Consider the following 20,278-nt stretch of genomic DNA (forward strand, 5'->3'; position numbering starts at 1 on the left):
AGCACTGGTGTACCATGGCTACAATGTTCCCTGAGACTGGACCTACACAATTGTCTCAACCAGCACTGGTGTACCATGGCTACAATGTTCCCTGAGACTGGACCTACACGATTGACTCAACCAGCACTGGTGTACTGTGGCTACAATGTTCCCTGAGACTGGACCTACACGATTGACTCAACCAGCACTGGTGTCCCATCACTACAATGTTCCCTGAGACTGGGCCTACACGATTGACTCAACCAGCACTGGTGTACTGTGGCTACAATGTTCCCTGAGACTGGACCTACATGATTGACTCAACCAGCACTGGTGTCCCATCGCTACAATGTTCCCTGAGACTGGGCCTACACGATTGACTCAACCAGCACTGGTGTCCCATCGCTACAATGTTCCCTGAGACTGGGCCTACACGATTGACTCAACCAGCACTGGTGTCCCATCGCTACAATGTTCCCTGAGACTGGACCTACACGATTGACTCAACCAGCACTGGTGTACTGTGGCTACAATGTTCCCTGAGACTGGACCTACACGATTGACTCAACCAGCACTGGTGTCCCATCGCTACAATGTTCCCTGAGACTGGACCTACACGATTGACTCAACCAGCACTGGTGTCCCATCGCTACAATGTTCCCTGAGACTGGACCTACATGATTGGCTCAACCAGCACTGGTGTCCCATCGCTACAATGTTCCTTGAGACTGGACCTACACGATTGTCTCAACCAGCACTGGTGTACCGTGGCTACAACGTTCCCTGAGACTGGACCTACATGATTGTCTCAACCAGCACTGGTGTCCCATTGCTACAATGTTCCCTGAGACTGGACCTACACGATTGTCTCAACCAGCACTGGTGTACCGTGGCTACAACGTTCCCTGAGACTGGACCTACATGATTGTCTCAACCAGCACTGGTGTCCCATTGCTACAATGTTCCCTGAGACTGGACCTACACGATTGTCTCAACCAGCACTGGTGTACCGTGGCTACAATGTTCCCTGAGACTGGACCTACACAATTGACTCAACCAGCACTGGTGTACCGTGGCTACAATGTTCCTTGAGACTGGGCCTACACGATTGACTCAACCAGCACTGGTGTACCGTGGCTACAATGTTCCCTGAGACTGGACCTACACGATTGACTCAACCAGCACTGGTGTACTGTGGCTACAATGTTCCCTGAGACTGGACCTACACGATTGACTCAACCAGCACTGGTGTACTGTGGCTACAATGTTCCCTGAGACTGGACCTACACAATTGTTTCAACCAGCACTGGTGTACCGTGGTTACAATGTTCCCTGAGACTGGGCCCACACGATTGACTCAACCAGCACTGGTGTACCATGGCTACAATGTTCCCTGAGACTGGACCTACACGATTGACTCAACCAGCACTGGTGTCCCATCGCTACAATGTTCCCTGAGACTGGACCTACACGATTGACTCAACCAGCACTGGTGTACCATGGCTACAATGTTCCCTGAGACTGGGCCTACACGATTGACTCAACCAGCACTGGTGTACCGTGGTTACAATGTTCCTTGAGACTGGGCCTACACGATTGACTCAACCAGCACTGGTGTCCCATCGCTACAATGTTCCCTGAGACTGGACCTACACGATTGACTCAACCAGCACTGGTGTACCGTGGCTACAATGTTCCTTGAGACTGGGCCTACACGATTGACTCAACCAGCACTGGTGTACCGTGGCTACAATGTTCCTTGAGACTGGGCCTACACGATTGACTCAACCAGCACTGGTGTACTGTGGCTACAATGTTCCCTGAGACTGGACCTACACGATTGACTCAACCAGCACTGGTGTCCCATCGCTACAATGTTCCCTGAGACTGGACCTACACGATTGACTCAACCAGCACTGGTGTACCGTGGCTACAATGTTCCTTGAGACTGGGCCTACACGATTGACTCAACCAGCACTGGTGTACCGTGGCTACAATGTTCCTTGAGACTGGGCCTACACGATTGACTCAACCAGCACTGGTGTACTGTGGCTACAATGTTCCCTGAGACTGGACCTACACGATTGACTCAACCAGCACTGGTGTCCCATCGCTACAATGTTCCCTGAGACTGGACCTACACAATTGTCTCAACCAGCACTGGTGTACCGTGGCTACAATGTTCCTTGAGACTGGGCCTACACGATTGACTCAACCAGCACTGGTGTACCGTGGCTACAATGTTCCCTGAGACTGGGCCCACACGATTGACTCAACCAGCACTGGTGTACCGTGGTTACAATGTTCCCTGAGACTGGGCCCACACGATTGACTCAACCAGCACTGGTGTCCCATCGCTACAATGTTCAGAGCAGATTCCCAGCACAGAATTGCTGAGCTGTCTCTGGATCTATTGCTCCCTTCTTGGTCACTGTTGTCAGAGAAAGTTTCACAAACAGAAGTTCTGCTGGGGACTTGACTGCCTCTCTGTGTTCCTGCACAACAATTCCCCTTGGGGGATGAGTTCCCCTTTGGATGTCCTCTTTTGACCTTCCCTTCTGGAAAGCACTATAGGACTATTAAGACAAAAAAAAAACTTCACATCATCTTAAAAGTTGCTTTCCCAGGCAGTTAATCTGATCAACCATTCTTGTTAGCCCTCCCCACCCCCCTCTATCTATTACCCCTGTCACTGCACTGCACTCTAAACACTTTAAACCACTTTTTATAATGTTGCTTGCATTGTAAACATAGATTCAAAATTAGGTTTAATAAAAAACTATAAATTACAATATAATGTATATACAGTAGGTTCAATAAGTAATGCAATAAAGAGCAAAAAAAAACGAGTTAGTGTGCATTGGTTCATTGTCCATTCAGAAATCTGATGTAACTATAAGCTGGTGTTTCAGTATTTATGCACATTTTATTCCACACCATACTTCTGACTTTATTTTTATATAATTCTTTATTTTGTTTATAATTGTTGAATGTTATTTTTATTGTTGTATGTCTCACCCTGACCAACACCCCACAGCGAGTTCCTATTCCATGTAAATGCATATGGTGAATAAAGTTGATCCTTGATTTTCCATGGGGATCATTCCTCAGACACAGAGTCTTACTCAAGTAGGGACCACACAGGCAGAAGTTAATGTGGCTGGAGATCCCAACAACAGTGAATATCTCAAACAATATGTTGCATTGCATTTGCAAACTACAGTTTTTCAATTAAATCAACATTTCAAGTTCGAGTTTATTGTCATCTGACTGTGCACGTATACAACCAAATGAAACAGCGTTCCTCTGGACCAAAGTGCACCCTCAAAACACGTATCACATGCAGCACACAAAACAACATATTACTACAAGTCAATAAAATATAATTCAAAATGCATGTAGGGTGCAGCACAGGTAAACAGTAAACAGTAAATAGCTAGCTTACTGTACTAGTGATGAGACCTTAGTGGTTGCAGGGTATTCATTAGAATTTCCCTCAAAGGTGTGTTTGCACACACATCTTTGGCTACTAGCACACACAAAAGGCTGTCACCCTCTGCCTCTTCGACACATTAAGTATATATCACGATTGTACACAATCACATTTCCTTTTCCGATTTCTGATACTGACAATGTAGAGTTTGCGATGATTTGTTAGCAGATTTTAGAAATGGCTTATTTATACTGTTTTTATTGAAGAAAGTATTGATTCACCATGTTGAATTCCAAAGAAGCAAAGGGTGTGAAGCACAAAATAACTGCTAGTTCATTTAAAGCAGAATGGCTTAATGAAACAGTGGAAACTGCGACACCGAAAACTCACGAGGTCAGGAACAAGCAGCTATGAGAAATATTTACTTATGTTTACGTATGTTTTGAGAGAGCGCCGATGAAGAGAGTGCAAACAAACAAACCCAGAGGATATCAAAGTTCTTATTGACAGTGTTTTGCTAGCTGTTAAAATGAATACCTCTGTATACAAAATTCAGTGCGCACATGTTGTTGTCACTGGACAAAAAAATTGCAGAGCAGAAGATTTTTGTGCACAGTAGTCATTACAAATTAGAGGGAACATTGTATTTGTCTCACAACATGAAGGAAGAAGCTGTTACCCAGTCTGGCAGTCCTAGTCCTGATGCTCCAGTACCTCCTTCCTCATGGTAGTGGGTCAAAGAGATGGTGGGATGGGTGGTAGAGATCATCAACAATACTTTGGCACCAAAATTCCAGCAAGAATTTGTTTTCCTGCTACCAATTAATTTGTAAAGTTTATACAATGCCCTGAGTTACAAATAAATCCCACATCTTCCTCATAAATTATTCTCGAGGCTCTAAGCACAGTGTCTAATCTATGCTATGTTAAGTGACAATGATTAATATAAACCCAGTACAGTATAAAAAGCTCCTTCATGAGAACTTGTATTACTTATAGAAACAGATTTTTACTTTGTACCAATTAAATCATATTAAAATATTGCCTCACTCACCCAGACATCTCACCTGTTGCTCATTTTGAATTTGAGTAAAGTAAATACACGTGAATCGTCCACTTTTTCGGGAAGGCAGGTTCAGAAGAACTTAAAGGGACTATGGAGTTCAGTCAAGGAAACTGTGTGGTGAAACTTTTATTCCTCAACTTGATCAACAGTACTGCAATGTAAATATCACACCCTCTCACCAATAGTGGATCACAAAAGAGGAAATAGCTTTAAGATCTTTCAGCGAGGATGCGGGGGTGGGTGGAGCTCCAGTACAATACAGGAATAGCTTAATCAGACCACAATTTCGTTGGTTTAATGCTCAAAGGAGACTAAGAAGGAGTGATCACAGTGGAAAGAAAGGTACTTGTGGTAAAAGGCAGGAAGGGGAAAAAGGAGGAAGTTTTGTTGACAGGGCGTGACATTGTTGGGGTGAAAAGTTCAAGGTTCAAAGGTTCTAAGGTTCACTTATTATCAAAGTATACAACTCTGAAATTTTTCTTCTCCAGTTAAAAGCAAGATTGTAGAGAGTGCATTGCTTGCTTATGTGGTTCGAATGGTCTGTGTCGTACAGTTCACCACAATTTCAGGTGTGACACAAGGAAATTAGTTAATTTGCTTATTTACCTCACATGTACAGTGAGCAACTTCGCTTTGCATACTATCCACACAGATCACTCATTACTTACCTTGGAAACATTAAGGCATTACAAGGTAAAGTAGTTACTGAATGCAGAACAGTTGTTAATAGGTTCAGGAACAGCTCTTGCTCTTCGACTGCCAGGCTTCGGAACCAGAGGGGAGAACGTCACTAAACTGCTCCCACAGCCTATGGACTCACCCTCAGGTCATGTTCTCAATATTTATTGCTTATTTATTTATTATTATATTTTTGTATTTGCAGGTTATCATCTATTGCACATGGGCTATTTGTCCATGTTTGTTGTGTGTGATTTTTCATTGATTCTGTTGTGTTTCTTTGTATTTTCTGTGAATGCCCACAGAAAAATGAATCTCAGGTTTGTATGTGCTGACATATACAGTATGCGGCTTGATTATAAATTTATTGTACTTTGAATAAAGTGTTCGCGACAGAGAGAGTATCATGCAGGTAGATAATGAGATGCAAGGCCGTAACGTGCTGGGTTGTGAGGCCATGAGTATATCTTATTGTAATAGGGGAATTTTCAATTATCTTCTCATTCCTACCATCAGGAAGGAGGTACAGGAGCCTAAAGATACATGCACTAAGCAGCTTAGGAGCAGCTTCTTCATCTCTGCCATCAGATTTCTGAAGTCCATGAACACTACTTCACTATTCTGCTTTTTTACACTATTTATTAATATTTCTGATTAAAATTTATAATAATTAGTTTTATGCATTGCTGCAAAACAACAAGTTTCATGATCCACTTCTCATCCAATGTGCACAACTCTCAGAAGAAGAAACCAAGGCAGAACTTATTTCAAACCCCGCTGTGGGACTGAGCACTTTATAACGTCCTTTTTAAATCTTCTGCATTAAATTTTACATCTTCAATCACAAGGGGTGAGCCAATCCTTGAAGGTTCAAAGTTCAAAGTAAATGTATTAGCAAAGTACATACAGTACTGTGCAAAAGTCATAGGCACACGTAAAAAAAATCTGTAAAGTGAAGATGCTTTCAGAAATAATGAAGTGAAAAATTTCTAAATATCAAGAAGATTACTATACAGAGCAGTAAACAATAAAAAACTAAATCAAATCAATATTTGGACTGATCACTGTTTGCCTTTAAAACTGGATCGATTCTCTTAGGCACACTGTTGTGCAGTTTTATAAAGAAATCAGCTGGTCAGTTGTTCCAAGCATCTGGGAGAACTTGCCCCGATTCTTCTGCCGACTTCAGCTGTCTCGCTTGCTTCTGTCTCTCCAGGTAATCCCAGACAGCCTCGATGATGTTGAGGTCAGGGTTCTGTCGAGGCCATACCATAAAAATCTAGGGTGCCCAAGATTTTGTTGTACAGTAATGTATGTCACCATATACAATGTCTATAAAAAGTATTCACCCCCTCCTTGGAAGTTTTCATGTTTTATTGTTTTACAACATTGAACCTTAGTGGGTTTAATTTGTTATTTTTTGATAGTGATCAACAGAAAAAGACTCTCGTGTCAAAGTTATCTGTGGTGAACTACATATACCTGTCTGGACACGCCCCTCTGCTGACTGCTCCTGTGGCTCCTCCCACAGACCCCTGTATAAAGGCGATTGGAGGCACTGCTCCCCCCTCAGTCTCCAGGATGTTGTGTGGTGGTCTCTTGCAGCTAATAAAAGCCTATCGTTCGCCTCCCGTCTCTGAGAGTTATTGATGGTGCATCATTATCTAAATTAATTACAAATATAAAACACAAAATAATTGATTGCAAAAGCATTCAGCCCCTTTAATATGACACACCAGATCATCACTGGTGATGATTTGGAAGTCACATTATCAGTTAGATGGAGATCACTGTGCGCAGTCACGGTGTTTCAATTGATTGTAGGAAAAACACACCCGTATCTGGAAGGTCCAACTGCCGCGAGTCAGTATCCTGGCAAAAACTACACCATGAAGACAAAAGAACACTCCAAGCAACTCCGTGAAAAGGTTATTGAAAAGCACAAGAAAATTTCTAAGTCACTGAATATCCCTTAGAGTACAGTTAAGTTAATCGTCAAGAAATGGAAAGAAAATGACACAGCTGTAAATTTGCCTTGAGCAGTCCATCCTCAAAAACAGAGTGACTGTGCAAGAAGGGGACTAGTGAGGGAGGCCACCAAGAAACCTACGACAATGCTAGAGGAGTTACAAGCTTCAGTGGCTGAGATGGGAGAGACTGTGCATACAACTGTTGCCCGGGTGCTTCACCAGTTGGGGCGCTTTATGGGTGAGTGGCAAAGAGAAACCCATTATTGAAAGAAACTCACATGAAATCTCAGCTAGAGTTTGCCAGAAGGCATGTGGGAGATTCTGAAGTCAGCTGGAAAAAGGTTCTATGGTCCGATGAAAGCAAAATTGAGCTTTTTGGCCATCAGACTAAATACTACACATTATCAAAAACACATCATCCCTGCCGTGAAGCATGGTGGTGGCTGCATCATGCTGTGGGGATGCTTCACTGCAACAGGCCCTGGAAGGCTTGTGAAGGTAGAGGGTGAAATGAATGCAGCAAAATACAGGGAAATGCTGGAGGAAAACCCGATGCAGTCTGCAAGAGAACTGCGACTTGGGTGAACATTTGTTCTCGAGCAAGACAATGACCCCAAGCATAAAGCCAAAGCTACACAGGAATAACTTAAAAACAACAAAGTTAATGTCCTGAGTGGCCAAGTCAGAGTCCAGACCTCAATCCAATTGAGAATTTGTGGCTGGACTTGAAAAGGGCTGTTCACTCACAATCCCCATGCAATCTGACAGAGCTTGAGCAGTTTTGTAAAGAAGAATGGGGGAAAATTGCAGTGTCCAGATGTGCAAAGCTGATAGAGACCTATCCACACAGACTCAAGGCTGTAATTGCTGCCAAAGGTGCATCTACTAAATACTGACTTGAACGGGGAGAATACTTAAGCAAACAATAATTTTGTGTTTTATATTTGTAATTAATTTAGATCACTTTGTAGAGATTTGTTTTCATTTTGACACAAAAGACTCATTTTCAGTTGATCAGTGTCAAAAAAAAGCCAAATTAATTCTTCTGTGATTTAATGTCGTTAAACAAGTGAATGACTTTCAAGCAATAAAAGATCTACGAAACAGCATATAGGAGGGAGATTGAAAATCCCGCCTAATGGTGCCACAACAAGAACCTCTCAATGTCTGCAAAACCAAAGAGCTGACTATTGACTACAGGAGGAGGAGAAAACTAAAGGTCCATGAGCCTGCCCTCAGACTATCAGAGGTGGAGGGGGTCAGTAACTTTAAATTCCTCAATGTTATCATTTCAGAGCATCTGTCCTGTCTAGCATGTAAGTGCCATTACAAAGAAGGCACAGCAGTGTCTCTACTTCCTTAGAAGTTTACAAAAATTTGGCATGTCATCCAAAACTTCGAGAAGCTTCTCTAGATGCCTGATTGAGAGCACCCTGTCTTGTTGCATCACGGCCTGGTATGGAAACTTCAATGCCATTGAACGAAAAAGCCTACAGAAGGCAGTGGACAGAGCCCAGCCCATCAAGTCAAGTTTAACTTTAATAATCACTCAACCATACATGAATGTAGTCAAACAAAACAGCTTTCCTCCAGGGCCAAATTGCAAAATACCATTACCAACAGCACACAGCACAAAAAGTACATACAGTTTCAATTCCAGAAATACATCGTCACAAAGAGTATATAATAATATCGTTCAGTCCCCGAATGGCATGACTAGAATAGATGGTGTTGTCCTGATCCAGGCTGTTGTTCCCCTGAGCAAACACAAGAGGGCAGCACTGATGGGCGGGGCCAGCTTCCAACCCAAGTATGGATTCCATGGCACCCTCAGGGGCTTTCCAATACTGCCTCAGTGTCTTCTCTCCTGGATGGCTCCAACAGGTGACCCTGTGGCCTCAGCCTAGTCCTCGCCGTAACCAAGGTAACGTAGCTCCCCCACCTTCAGTCTCACCAATGAACAGATATTCTACATTACCAATATCCAACAGAGCCTTACAATCTCAAAAATGTCCAAGACAATCACACGCACTGTGCACTGCCAATGGTACACGGCAAGTCCAGGTTACAACACAACTACTCTAGGCAGGAAGCCGAGCTTCATCACTATCGAGCAACTCGCTAATGGGATAGTCCTGCAGTACTTGATATTATTAGTATCCAGCAGTGACTTGCAATTGTAAAGACTTACAAAGCAAGCAAATGCACCTTTAATTATACCCAGAGTGGCCACTGCGTTTAGGTGCACCGTCATCTTACCAGAAACTGGTAAAGCTCTCCCCACCATTGAGCAGATCTACATGGAGCACTGTCACAGGAAAGCAGCATCCATCATTAAGAACCCCCACCATCCAGGCCACACTCTCTTCTCTCTGTTGCCATCAGGAAGGAGGTACAGGAGCCTTAGGTCCCACACCTCTGGGTTAAAGAACAGCTATCAGGTTCCTGAACCGGAGGGGATAACTTCACTCACCCTAACACTGAAGTCCCAAATAATTCCACAACTTATGGACTCACTGTTAAGCACTTTACAGCTCTGGTTCTCAATATTATTTATCACTTATTTATCAATTATTATTACTTTGTTTCTCTTTTTGTATTTGCATGATTTATTACCTTTGCACAATGGCTGTTTATCAGTCCTTGTGAGTGAATAGTTTTTCATTAATTCTTTTGTTCTGTTGTGTCTCCTTGGATCTATAGAAATTTGCTGATGTCATAATATACCAAATCTGCTCAAACTCCTAATAAAATAACTCGCCTTACTATAGGAAGGACGTGGAAACCACAGAAAGGGTGCAGAGGGGATTTACAAAGGTGTTGCCTGGGGAGCATACCTTATGAGAATAGGTTGAGTGAACTCGGCCTTTTCTCCTTGGAGCAGCAGAGGATGAGAGGTGACCTGATAGAGGTGTATAAGATGAAGAGAGGCATTGATCATGTGGATAGTCAGAGGCTGAAATGGCTAGCATGAGAGGGCACAGTTTTAAGATGTTTGGAAGTAGGTACAGAGGAGATGTCAGGGGTAAATATTTTACGCAGAGTGGTGAGTGCGTGGAATGGGCTGCCAGCGGCAATGGTGGAGGCGGATACAATAGGGTCTTTTAAGAGACTCCCGGTCAGGTACATGGAGCTCAGAAAAATAGAGGGCTATGGGTAACCCTAGATAATTTCTAAGGTAAGGACATGTTCAGCACAGTTTTGTGGACCGAAGGGCCTGTATTGTACTGTAGGTTTTCTATGTTTCAAAATATAGCTACTGGTATATGTTCTTTGTAATTGCATCAATATGTTGGGCCCAGGATAGACAATGCCACCCAGGAACTTGAATCTGCTCAGCGTTTCCACTGATGATCCCTCGAAGAAGACTTATGTGTGTTCCCTCGACCTACTCCTTCCAGAAGTCCTCAGTCAGTTCCTTGGTGTTACTGGCATTGAGTGTAAGGTTGTTGTTATGACATCACTCAATCAGCTGATTCATCTCACTCCTGTACGCCTCCTCTTCACCATCTGCAATTCTGCCAACAACAGTTGTGCCTGTCTAAAAGCTTTTTCCACAAAATATTTACTAACACAAGCAGCAAATGAACCTATTAACACTTAGTGATAAACAGACAGGAGGCTGAGCCGAAAACATCACCGAGGATTTGCATCATTTTAACACAAGTGAGGCATCCAGTTTATATACAGGGAAGAAAAAATTAGTCTTCTCAAATTGTACAGGATCAGAAAAGGGTTGTAAACTCAGCCGGCTCCATTGCAGGGACTACCCTCCCCATACGGAGGAGAACTTCAAAAGGTGGTGCCTCAAGAAGGCAGTATCCATCACCGAGGACCCCCGTTACCCAGGACATGACCGCTTCTCATTTCTACCATTGGGGAGGAGGCACAGGAGCATTTCAGAAACAGCTCCTCCCCACTACCATCAGATTTCTGATTGGACAATGAACCCATTAACACTACTTCACACACAAAATGCTGGAGGAACTCAGCAGGCCAGGGAGCATCTATGGAAAAGAGTACAGTCAACATTTTGGGCTGAGACCCTTCAACAGGACTGGAGAGAAAAAGATTGGGAGTAGATTTAAAAGGTGAGGGGAGGGGAGGGAGAAACACAAGGTGACAGGTGAAACCAGGAGGGGGAAGGGTGAAATAAAGAGCTGGGAAGTTGATTGGTGAAAGAGATACAGGACCGGAGAAGGGGGAGTCTGATAGGAGGAGACAAAGGGCCGCATCTCTTCCATTTCACGCACATCTGCTCTCACCCCATCCTCCCACCATCCTACCAGGGATAGGGTTCCTCTTGTCCTCACCTACCACCCCACCAGCCATAATTCTCTATAACTTCTGCCATCTCCAACAGGATCCCACCACCAAGCACATCTTTCCCTCCCCCCCCCCCCTTTGTGTTTTTCGCAGGAATTGCTCCCTACACAGCTCCCTTGTCCATTTGTCACTCCCCACTTATCTCCCTCCTGGCATTTATCTTTGCAAGCAGAACAAGTGCTACACCTACCCCTACACCTCTTCCCTCACTACCACTAAGGGGCCCTAAACAGTCCTTCCAGGTGAGGTGACACTTCATCTGTGAGTCTATCGGGGCCACCTACTGCATCTAGTGCTCCCGGTGTGGCCTCCTCTGTATTGATGAGACCCGACGTAGATTGGGAGACTGTCTGAAGAAGTGGGATCTCCCGGTGGCCACTCATTTTAATTCTATTTCCCACTCCCATCCTGATATGTCCATCCATGGCCTCCTCCACTGTTGTGATGAAGCCACACTGAGGTTGGAGGAGCAAAACCTTATATTCCATCTGGGTAGCCTCCAACCTGATGGCATGAACATTGATTTCTTGAACTTCTGGTAATGCCCCACCCCCACCCCTTCACTATTCCCCATCTCCTTTCCCCTCTCTCACCTCATCTCCTTGCCTGCTCATCGCCTCCCTCGGGTGCTCCTCCCCTTCCCTTTCTTCCATGATCTGCTGTCCTCTTCTATCAGACTCCCCCTTCTCCAGCCCTGTATCTCTTTCACCAATCAACTTCACCCCCCCTCCCAGTTTCACCTATCACCTGGTGTTTCTCAATTCCCTCCCCCAACTATTTAACTTTACTCCTCATCTTTTTTTCTCCAGGCCTGCCGAAGAATTTTGGGCCAAAACATCGATTGTACTTTTTTCCATTGATGCCGCCTGGCATGCTGAGTTTCTCCAGCACTTTGTGCATGTTGCTTTGAGTTTACAGCATCTGCAGATTTTCCCTTTTTTGTTCACTATTTGCTCACTTTTTTCACTACCTGTGTTTTTATATATTTCTTCTTACGACTTACAGTAATTTTTTTTATGTATTGCTCTGTACTGCATTTGGTGCCATATGTCAGTGTTAGTAAACCTATTCTTCTCACAATCTCTTTATCCTCACAAGCCGCTCCATCCCTCTTCCTGACAAACAACTGAAGCTGAACCGATTTGTTCTTAACCTTGTGGTGATATGTAACGGAGAGATGAGTTTTGTACTTCTAATGTCATCTCTCCATCTTCATCAGCATGGATTACATTTACCTTGGTAACATTACCTGAATCGGTCCCACTTTTGCTCATCTTCTGAAACATTTACTCTAAATACAAAAGATCGAGCAGATGCACACACAAAATGCTTCCCCTTCTCTCCCCTTTTCTTCTGTTCATCTGCCTCTGGTTCCCTTCCTCCTTACCTCTCTCCCACGGTCCGCTCTCCTCTCCTATCAGACCTTCAGCCCTTTGCCTTTTCCACCTGTCACTTCGTAGCTTCTTATTTCATCCACCCTCCCCCTCACCTGGTCTCACCTATCACCCTCTAGCTTGTCCTTTCCTCTCCCCTCATCTCCGTATTCGGGCTTCTTCCCCCTTCCTTTCCAGTCCTGATGAAGGGTCTCAGCCTGAAATCTAAGGAAGTGAACCATAGATGCTGCCTGACCTGCTGAGCTCCTCCAGCATTTTGTTGGTGAAGATCTACCCTTCATTCTTTGACAGCTTCAGATTGATTAATCCAACTAATCACTTCAGACCAGTCACCTCTGCCGGAAACGTTGACTGTTTATTGCCCTCCATAGATGCTGCCTGTGACCGGCTGAGTTCTGCAGCATTTTGTGTGTATTGCTCCCTTGTTCACAGGCAAGTTTAATTTATTGATGTTTGGAGGGGCCCTGCCTTTCAGCAGTTTATGCTCGGGAATTAGAACATAGACCATCACAGAGAAACAGGCCATTCGGCCCACAATGTCTGTGCTGACCATGACGACTGCATAAAGTCTACATCTCTTCATTCCTTGTCTGTTCACATGTCTGTCTAAATTCCTCAGAAATATTGCTATCATATCTACTGCCACCACCTCCCCTGGTGATATGTTCCTGGCACCTGCCACTCTCTGTCTAAATAAAACTGCTCGTAAATCTCCTTTAGATTTCCCTCCTCTCACCATTAATGTCTAATTCATAGATGCAGATTCATTTGTCACTTGTACATCGAAACACGCAGTGAAATGCGCCATTTGCGCTAACGACCAACACAACCGAAGCATGTGCGAAGATGTGTCACCACACCTCCCAGTGCCAACGTTTTATGCCCACAATGTTTATCAGAACAGCACAGCCAGCATCAACAACAGCAAGATAATCCCCTTTCCTACCCACCGTCCACTCACGTGCCCAGACAGGCCTCCGACCCCAGGCCAGGCCCCAGAATCTCAGACTCCTAGACATTGGGTCTCCAATCTCCAAACCCAGGTCTGGACTCACACACGTTGGGCCCTTGACCTCCAGACCAGGCTCTGTTCTCTAGTATTTCATATTTTCACCTTTGGTAAAAAGACTCTAGGTATTTACGTTTCTTGGTGTCTTGTAATTTTGTACACTGTCAGGCCACCCCTTCAGCCTCTGATGCTCCAAATAAACAATCCAAAAATTCCCTTCATAAACATCTTTTCACCTTTCAAATACAACTTAAAGATCTAGTATGTTGGCCAAATCTTTGACCACTTGTTCTCATACCGTTGTGCCACATGTGATATTTTGATTGATAACATGCCTGGCGAATCACGAAGAAGGCACACCAGGTACTCAACTTCATTAGGAGTTTGAGGAGATTCAGTCTGTCACCAAAGACTCTAGCAAATTTCTACATATGTACGGCAAGGAGCATTCCGATTGGTTGCATCACTGTCCGGTTTGGAGGCTCCAATGCGCAGGATCCAAAGAGGATGGAGAGGGTTGAAGATTCAGCCAGCTACATCATGGGCACAACCCTGCCCTCCATCGAGGACATTGGCAAAAGGTGGTGTCTCGAGAAGGTAGCGTCCATCCTCACCAACCAGGCCATGCCTCCTTCTCACTAATACCATGGGGGGGGGGGGGGGGTACAGGAGCCTGAAGATCCAGATTCATTAATTCAGGATCACCTTCTCCTCCCATGATCACTACCTCACCATTCACCATCAGGACAGGGTACAGCCATCTGAAGACCCAGACTCTTCACCTCCAGCATCAGACTTTTAAATGGTCCACGAAGACTATCTTGTTATTTCCCTTTTGCACTATTTATTTATTTTGTTAACAGTAATTTTTTTATGTCTTGCACTGTAGTACTGCCACAGAACAGTAGATTTCACAACATGAACACTAGAGATTCTGCAACGCACACAAAATGCTGGAGGAATTCAGCAAGCCAACCAGCATCTGTAGAAATGAATAAACATTTCTGAATTGAGACCTTACTTCAGGACTCAAGAAATTTCTCAACATCCGCCAGTGATTATAAAGCTAATTTGGCTATATTTCTGCATGAAGGAAAGGATCAATCAGACTTCCTCCACCACCCAGGATGTTCTCAGCTCTCACTGCCGTCATCAGGATGAAGATTCAGAAGCCTCAGGACTCACAACACCAAGTTCAGGGAACAGTTATTACCCCTCAACTATCAGGCTCCTGAACTTCACCTGCTCCATCATTCCCACCACCTATGGACTCATTTTGAAGGACTCTTCATTTCATGTACTCAATATTTAATGCTCATTTATTTATTATTATTATTTCTTTCATTTTGTATTTGCACAGTTTGGTGTCTTTTACACACTGGTTTCACACCCAAGGTCTTTCATTAATTCTGTTATGGTTTTTATTCTATGGATTTATTGATTTTGCCTGTAGGAAATGAATCTCAGGGTTGTATGTGGTGACATACATGTACTTTGATAATAAATTTACTTTGAACTTTACTAAATCTGATTTAGATGTTCTCCTTTGTTAAAAAGCATCATTGAATTTAATTTGTTATTGGTTTTGGTAAATCACAGATCAAAGTTAATTTTAAGTAGACATTTATTTTATTTATCCCCGTGAAGTGTCGCTTAAACACAGATATCTTGTGTACTAAACACCAAACTGAGTCATATAGAATAACCATTACACATCCTGGCAATGATTACAAAAGAATAACCGTTACATATCCCATGTAATGATTACAAAATAGTGGCCATTACACATCCCAGGTAATGACTGTCGTCCAGTAGCCCTGACCTCACACTTCATGAAGACCCTAAAGAGGCTGGTCCTGACTAACCTCTGACCTCTGGTCAGATCAGCCCTTGATCCCCTGCAGTTTGCCTACCGGAAGCACATTGTCATCCACCTGCTGAACAGAACCTTCCCCCATCTGGATAAGCAGGGCCGCACTGTGAGGATCATGTCTTTGATTTCTCGAGCACCTTCAACACCATACAGCCCTCATTGCTGGGGGGAAAGCTCCGTTCAATGCAGATCGGTACTTCCATTGTATCCTGGATAATGGACTGCCTGACCGGCAGACCACAGTTCATGCAGCTTCAGAGCTGTGTGTCAGACATGGTAAAGAGCAGCACTAGGGCCCCCAGGAGACTATAATGGCTCCCTTCCTGTTCACCCTGTATATCTCAGACTTCAGATACAATATACGACTGAGTCATGTCATAAGTAGAAGTTCTCTGATGACTCAACAATAGTTTTATGTATAAAGGGAGGATGGGAGGATGAGTACAGGGCCCTGGTGGAGGACTTTGTCAAATGGTACAAGTTGAATCATCTGCAGCTCAACATCAGTAAGACCAAGGAGATGGTGATGGACTTCAGGAAGACTAAGCCTGCATTGCTCCCTGTTACTATTGATGGTGAGGACATGGATGTGGTGAGGACCTACAAGTACCTGGGGAAGGACTCCTGGATGAGCGACTTGCGTGAAGCACCAACAGAGAGGCTGTGTACAAGAAAGGCCAGAGTCACCTCTACTTCCTGAGGAGACTGCGGTCCATTGGAGTATGTAGACCTCTCCTTCACATGTTCTACCAGTCTGTTGTCACCTTCTATGTGGTGGTGTGCTGGGGCAATGGCATCAACACAGGTGATCCAACAGGCTCAATAAACTGATGAGAAAGACTGGCTCTGATATAGGAGTCAAACTGGACACACTGGAGGCTGTGGTAGAACAAAGGACCCTCTGGAAAATCCTGGCAGTTTTGTACAATGTTTCTCACCACCTCATACTGCCCGGGCTGAACAGAGCAGCACTTTCAGTAAACTGTGCTGCTTCAAAGAGTGGTACCCTCCGTTTAGCCTCTATAATGAGTCAACCTGTAGCTAGGGGAGTGATCTTGTCATCTTTGACTTGTAAATTTCATTTTTAAGATAACTTATTCTTATTCTTTCTTACTTCTCTTCCAATATTTGTATATCTGTGCACTTGTAATGCTACTGTGACATTGTATTTGCAGATCAGTAAAGTATCTATCTGCCTAATGATTACAAATGAATAACCATTACACTTCCCAGGTGATGATTACAAAAGTATAACCATAACCATTACACATCCCTAGTAATGGTTACAAAAGAATAACCATTACACACCCCAGGTAATGATTACAAATGCAACAACCAAAATGCCTGAGGAACTCAGCAGGCCAGGCAGCATCTGTGGAAAAAAATACAGTCGACATTTCAGGCCGAAACCCTTTGGCATTTCCAGCATCTGCAGATTTTCTGTTGATAATGATAACAAAAGGTGTTCAGACCATGACTCTGTGCATTGCTTATGGGAAAATTTTATTTTATTTTATTTAGAGATGCAGTTTGGAACAGACCCTTCTAGCCCAATGAGCCCCACTGCCCAGCAACCCACTTATTTAACACTAGCCCAATCAAAGGACAATTTACAATGACCAATCAACCGGTATGTCTTTGGAATGTGGGTGGACAAAGGAGCACCCAGAGGAAACCCACATGGTCATGGGGAGAACATACAAACTCCTTACAGACAGCGCCAGAATTGAACTCTGACCTCCAATGCCCTGAGCTGTAATAACATTGCACTAACCACTACCCTACTGTAGCACCTTAAAATGTTCAGAACAGGTCAGACAACTTTATTCTGTAATTCAATACGAGGTGTGAGGTGTGACAGTGATAGAATTAGCATTAAATTTGCTGTGGTGATTCTATCGATCTCAGAGCCTTCTCTGAACAAAACCCTATTGAGTATTTCATGCCATTAGCTGCGTGCTCATGGAATATGGATGAAGTTTATGACAAAAGGTAATATTGCTGCTGTCAGTATGAATCTCTGTACAAACAGACAGATTCTTGCTAAATTTCACTAGTCTGACACAAAACAGTCTATAAATTTAAATGACTGTTACATAAAGATGGGGAAAGTCGATGTTTCCCTCTTGATAATCTCATTAAAAACCCTAAAGGCTATTCAGATATTTAAGATTAAAGGCCAAAGGAATTTCTCCCTCAGGCCCTCAGCTCTGGTGACCAATTACCTCAAGTTCTTTGCTTCTGTCCTGGATAAAGCCAGCCTGCGTGTGTGTCAGTCTTGTTCACTGCGGTTTCTGAACAGCTGGCCAGCTGCTTTGCATTCCAAGGGCAGTGTGAAAAGCAGTGCTCTTATTTATTGCCCACAGCAGCAGCTTCTGCCCAAAGCGCTGCACTTGGATAAACAGCAAGATTAATTGGGGAGTGCTAATTTGACTTATTCTGACAAATGAGTATTCAGCCTGGTGCTGTGATTCTGGCATGCAATGTTGGGAGAGTGCGTTTCACAGAGTCTCTGAAGCAAATGCCGTTGCAGGGGAAAGCTCTAGCGTACTTAAGCAATCAGAGGTATGTAATGCAAATAGCGAAGAAATAAATACTGGGCTGGGAAAAGCCAACGTTTAATAAAATCATCTTGATAATACTGCTTTAATATTGCCTTGCAGAAAGTAGGAAAGGGTTTCTGACAGTCACTGATTCAAAGATTCAAAGATAACTTACCAGAATTTTTTGGGCTTCCCAATCCTGAAGGGAGAACATGGCATGTTGAGTGGCTGTGGAGGACTGTTGAAGAAGAGATCTCGAACAGCGCAGATCGCTTGGGGAGTCTTGCCTTAGGCTGGCAAAGGGTTACTCAGTGACAGCAGCTTCAGAGAGCACTGGTGCAGTCAGCAAGAGGGATGTCCATTGACGGATGAGTGCAGGCTTCGACGATCAGCCGAAGAACGGTGGACATCAGCCGAAAAGTCAGCGAGGATGGTACTAGCCTCTCATACATGCCCGTTTCGTTTTGTTGTGTGGGCCACTAGTTGGCGATATCTGACCACAGCTCAGCATGTAAAACAAACTAAAGGATTGTCTCTCATCACCACTGCAACCTAATGAGCCAGGAGCATAAACCATCGCCACAAATCTGTCTTCACCATTCTGTCCAGAAAGCACTCAGCAATCGATGTCGCTGCTTTAGCCAGCAAACTGTCAGGAGTTCATTACTTTATCAGTATTAAGCCAGCAGCCCCTGGAAACACAATCACGCAATTCACTGCCAGCAAGTGAACAGACCGATCCCTGATACACGATTTCATGTGTGAAACTTAGCCACAGGTAATCTCAATATAACACCAAGACTAGTCAAATGCGACTTCACTTTAGAATGACTCTTTATTCCTTGGGTACGAGGAGAAGGAATTCATAAATTTTAGGTCATATATTTTTTCTATGTTTGTTTATATCAGGATTTAATTTCCAGAATTAGAATCAGGTTTAATATCACTGGCGTGTGTTGTGAAATTTGTTGTTTTGCAGCTGCAGTAAATTGCAGTACATAATAATAAAAACTGTAAATTACAATAAACTTTTAAAAATAATAAATTTAAAAAGAGAGGAAAGAATAGTGAGGTAGTGTTCATGAGCTCGTTGTTCATTGAGGAATCTGATAGTGGAGGGGAAGAAGCTGTTCCTGAAACATTGAGTGTGTGTCTTCAGGCTCCTGTACCTCCTCCCTGATGGTAGCAATGAGAAGAGGGCATGTCCTGGGTGATGGGGGCCTTTAACGATGGACGTTGTCTTTTTGAGGCATCGTCGGTTGAAGATGTCCTCAATGCTGGGGAGGCTACTGTCTGTGACGGAGCTGACTGAGTTTACAACTGTTATGATCCTGGAAACTTGCTCGTTCTAGCTACACATCCACATTCTTTTCGATATGTGCTCACGTTAATTCAGAAAGCAGTCATCAGACTAATTCTCTCACTTGACTTAAGTCTACGTGCACAATCTACTCAGATATGCCAAGAGATTTTAGAAACTAAGAGCCCTTGGTGCAATTGCACACGTTAGGAACACAAAGACCTGAGGTTTAAGAGTTTAAACTGATGGATGAACCAAGCAACGGCTGAGTGGTGATGTAGCAGTTTGTGCAATTACTTTACGGTGGCAGCGATCACCGGTCAGGGTTTGATTCCAGCCAATATCTGTAAGGAGTTTGTACCTTCTCCCCATGACCATGTGGGTTTCCACCAGGGGCACGGGATTCCTCCCACAGGCCAAAGACGTACGAGTTAGGGTTAAATAGGTTGTCGGCGCCAGGAGCATGGCAACACTTGTGGGCTGCCACCAGAACAATCCTCAGACTGTGTTTGTCATTGATGCAAAGCAGCACGTTTCACTGTATGGTTCAATGTTATTATTCCTATAGAGATACAGTGTAGAACAGGCCCTTCTGGATCAACAAATCACACACCACCCAGCAACCCACCTAGCTTAATCACGGGACAGTTTACAATGACCAATGACCAGAATGCCCTTGGGCTGTGGGAGGAAACCCACGTGGCTCA

The 20,278-nt window shown here is 43.9% G+C and overlaps 1 protein-coding gene across 15 annotated transcripts in view; it reads right to left on the bottom strand.

Annotated features, from left to right (window-relative positions):
• Positions 1-20,278, bottom strand: part of rap1gapa (RAP1 GTPase activating protein a) — a 529,693-nt gene that overhangs the window by 308,203 nt on the left and 201,212 nt on the right. For 2 of the 15 annotated variants that reach the window (XM_073032366.1, XM_073032359.1), the window contains exon 1: positions 18,447-18,742. The exons of 9 other annotated variants lie outside the window; for them this stretch is intronic. In XM_073032366.1, the coding sequence (XP_072888467.1) occupies positions 18,447-18,490 (44 nt within the window). In that variant the 5' untranslated portion in view covers positions 18,491-18,742. Of the gene's footprint in view, positions 1-4,466; positions 4,673-6,638; positions 6,744-18,446; positions 18,743-20,278 lie in introns of those variants that run through there. 4 more of the 15 variants (XM_073032378.1, XM_073032379.1, XM_073032363.1 and 1 more) reach the window with 4 other exon arrangements.

This window comes from Hemitrygon akajei, chromosome 29 (assembly GCF_048418815.1).
Source record: "Hemitrygon akajei chromosome 29, sHemAka1.3, whole genome shotgun sequence".
Classification (NCBI taxonomy): Eukaryota; Metazoa; Chordata; class Chondrichthyes; order Myliobatiformes; family Dasyatidae; genus Hemitrygon; species Hemitrygon akajei.